This window comes from Habropoda laboriosa, unplaced genomic scaffold, assembly GCF_001263275.1.
Source record: "Habropoda laboriosa isolate 0110345459 unplaced genomic scaffold, ASM126327v1 scaffold54, whole genome shotgun sequence".
NCBI classification, from domain to species: domain Eukaryota; kingdom Metazoa; phylum Arthropoda; class Insecta; order Hymenoptera; family Apidae; genus Habropoda; species Habropoda laboriosa.
Window position 1 is genome coordinate 204,658 of NW_017100156.1, and position 2,292 is coordinate 206,949.

Sequence of the window (2,292 nt, forward strand, 5' to 3'; positions counted from 1 at the left end):
TTAATACTTTTTTATATTTATAATTATGCAAAATTTTTGTAGCAACAATTATAACACTATAATACGTAAAATTGAAAAATTGACACTAGCAACTAAAAGTGATTTGTATTAGTCAGCTTTTTGAAGAGCTTTGGAACACATAAGTTCGTTCTAGAATTCGATAAAATTTTTCCATTGGAATAGATATGTTCAATAATATGACTGCAATCAATTTATTGTAATAAATAATAATTTCGGGAAAGTAAACTACAAAATAATGACAAATATGGTATGAAATATTTATTTTTGTATTGTAGTTAAAGAAATATGGTACTTATATCAAACAACACTTAATATCTCATAAATATTAAGCTATCAATTATATATCAATTATTTGTTTAATCATTTCCTTATTGATAAAAAGGTTGTACAGTTAAACACATTTAATATATTTTTATTTATATCATTTTATTAAAACAGATATTCTTCTGATGTTCTTCAAATATAATATTATATTTCAAAATACATTATAGTAAAAGATAAGTAATATATATCGTAAATGAATACATGAAAAAATTAATTAAACAGCTTAATTAAAGCGTTTTTAATCGTCGTCATAACCATAAACAGAGCTGAGGTCCTTTGAATTTTCATTGTCTTTTTCACTTTTTAGAATGCTCGAGTTCAAATTTTTATAAGCTATAGTAAATCCTCTTCCAGTACTAATTTTCCTTACTTCACCATACAAATTATTTGCAATCTTTGGTTTTATTTGAAGTGTTTTCAAAGATTCAAAATCATTCTTTTTAAAATCACCTGTTTGAATAGAAGTTTTCTTATAATTTTCTTGTTTTTCAGACTCATTCTTTTGAGAAATAAAAGTATTCATTTTATAGTCACCCTTTACTTCTGATATATTTTCTTCAGTCGCAAAAATATTTCGACATATTGTAATAGCATTGTTTTCTTTATTAGAAACATTCTGTTTATCTTTAGAAACATTCTTATTTGTTAAAGAATTATTCTTTTTTATAGAAAGTTCCTCCACTTTAGAAGCCAAATCATCAGTAGAAGAACTTTGAACACACGATATTGCTTTAGCAGCATTTTTAGGCTTCCGTAATGGTTGTTCAGAGTATGTTTGCTTTTCTAGTATATTGATTTCATTACTACTGTTATTATAACTAGTAGTTTGCAGAGATGACATTCTATCTCTTTCACGTTGTTTAAATTGTTTCCTCATTGATTTTGACAAACCAACTGTTGTTCTAATTACATTTTTTGTTTCTGATGCAGTTAATGGATCATATGCTACACAATTTCCAGACCAGTCCTCATCCAGTGTATTAGTCTGCATGGCACATGCTTCTTCTAATGAAACTGTTCCTACATTATTTTCTGCTTCTAATACATTTTGGTAACATTTTATATTTCCACTGCTTGGGCACACAGACATATGATGCTGCAATAGTAAATTTTTAGCATTAAAATAAAAAAACAATATTTACATTAATTTCTAAGTATTAAATTCAAACATAGGATTAATAATGTATAAAATATCTGACATATCAATTAAATGATAATAGTAAATATAAAAAAAAGTTAGATAGAAAATTTCTTAATTTACCTCAAATTCTGCTGTATCTAACATATGTGTTGCATCGTAAAGACATACAACTTTCATGTCTGGATGTTGTTTGCGACATTTATATAAATGTGTTTGAAATCTGTGTTTCAGAATTCGATGAGATTTGTTATATGGGCAAGTTATGTAAGCCTCAACACTATTCATTTTTCTAAAACAAAAAGAATAGGAAATAATACAATATTTACAAAATATATTGACAAAATAAATTTTTTAGAAATATACAAACAAAAATATTTTATACAACATTCATAACTCCACAAAGGCATTCATATACATATTTATAATAGAAAATATGCTGTATGTGTGTCTAATAATAATGTCTAGTATAATTATATACGTTATCTCATGTTTAACAGTCATGAACATAACTGTTTAATTAACGTACCATATATTGTAGTTACACAATTGTTACACAATTTTTAATTAACAATACATTTATTTAGTAATTGTTTTATAATAAATGTAACCTCTGTAGTTACATTAAACATTCAATTTCTGCAGAACTAGTAATAACAACACAAAACGTCACAGGGTCAGGCATACGTAAACACATGGAATCAATATTTCAAATCTACACAGGTAGTAGTATGTATATAGTATATATATTATATGTGATTTTTAACGACAAATTAGCTAAATTTACATAGGAATATGTTATTAAATAT

General features: G+C 25.2%; 1 protein-coding gene across 1 annotated transcript in view; it reads right to left on the reverse strand.

Annotated features, from left to right (window-relative positions):
• The window catches only part of LOC108576488, a 3,586-nt gene extending 1,475 nt beyond the window's left edge, over window positions 1-2,111 (reverse strand). Inside the window, exons 1-3 of the mRNA XM_017939501.1 lie at window positions 2,013-2,111; window positions 1,607-1,775; window positions 608-1,441 (exon numbers count right to left, since the gene is read on the reverse strand). Coding sequence (XP_017794990.1) covers window positions 608-1,441; window positions 1,607-1,771 — 999 coding nt within the window. The 5' untranslated portion in view covers window positions 1,772-1,775; window positions 2,013-2,111. The remainder of the gene's footprint in view (window positions 1-607; window positions 1,442-1,606; window positions 1,776-2,012) is intronic.
• Between the last annotated feature and the right edge of the window lie 181 nt (window positions 2,112-2,292).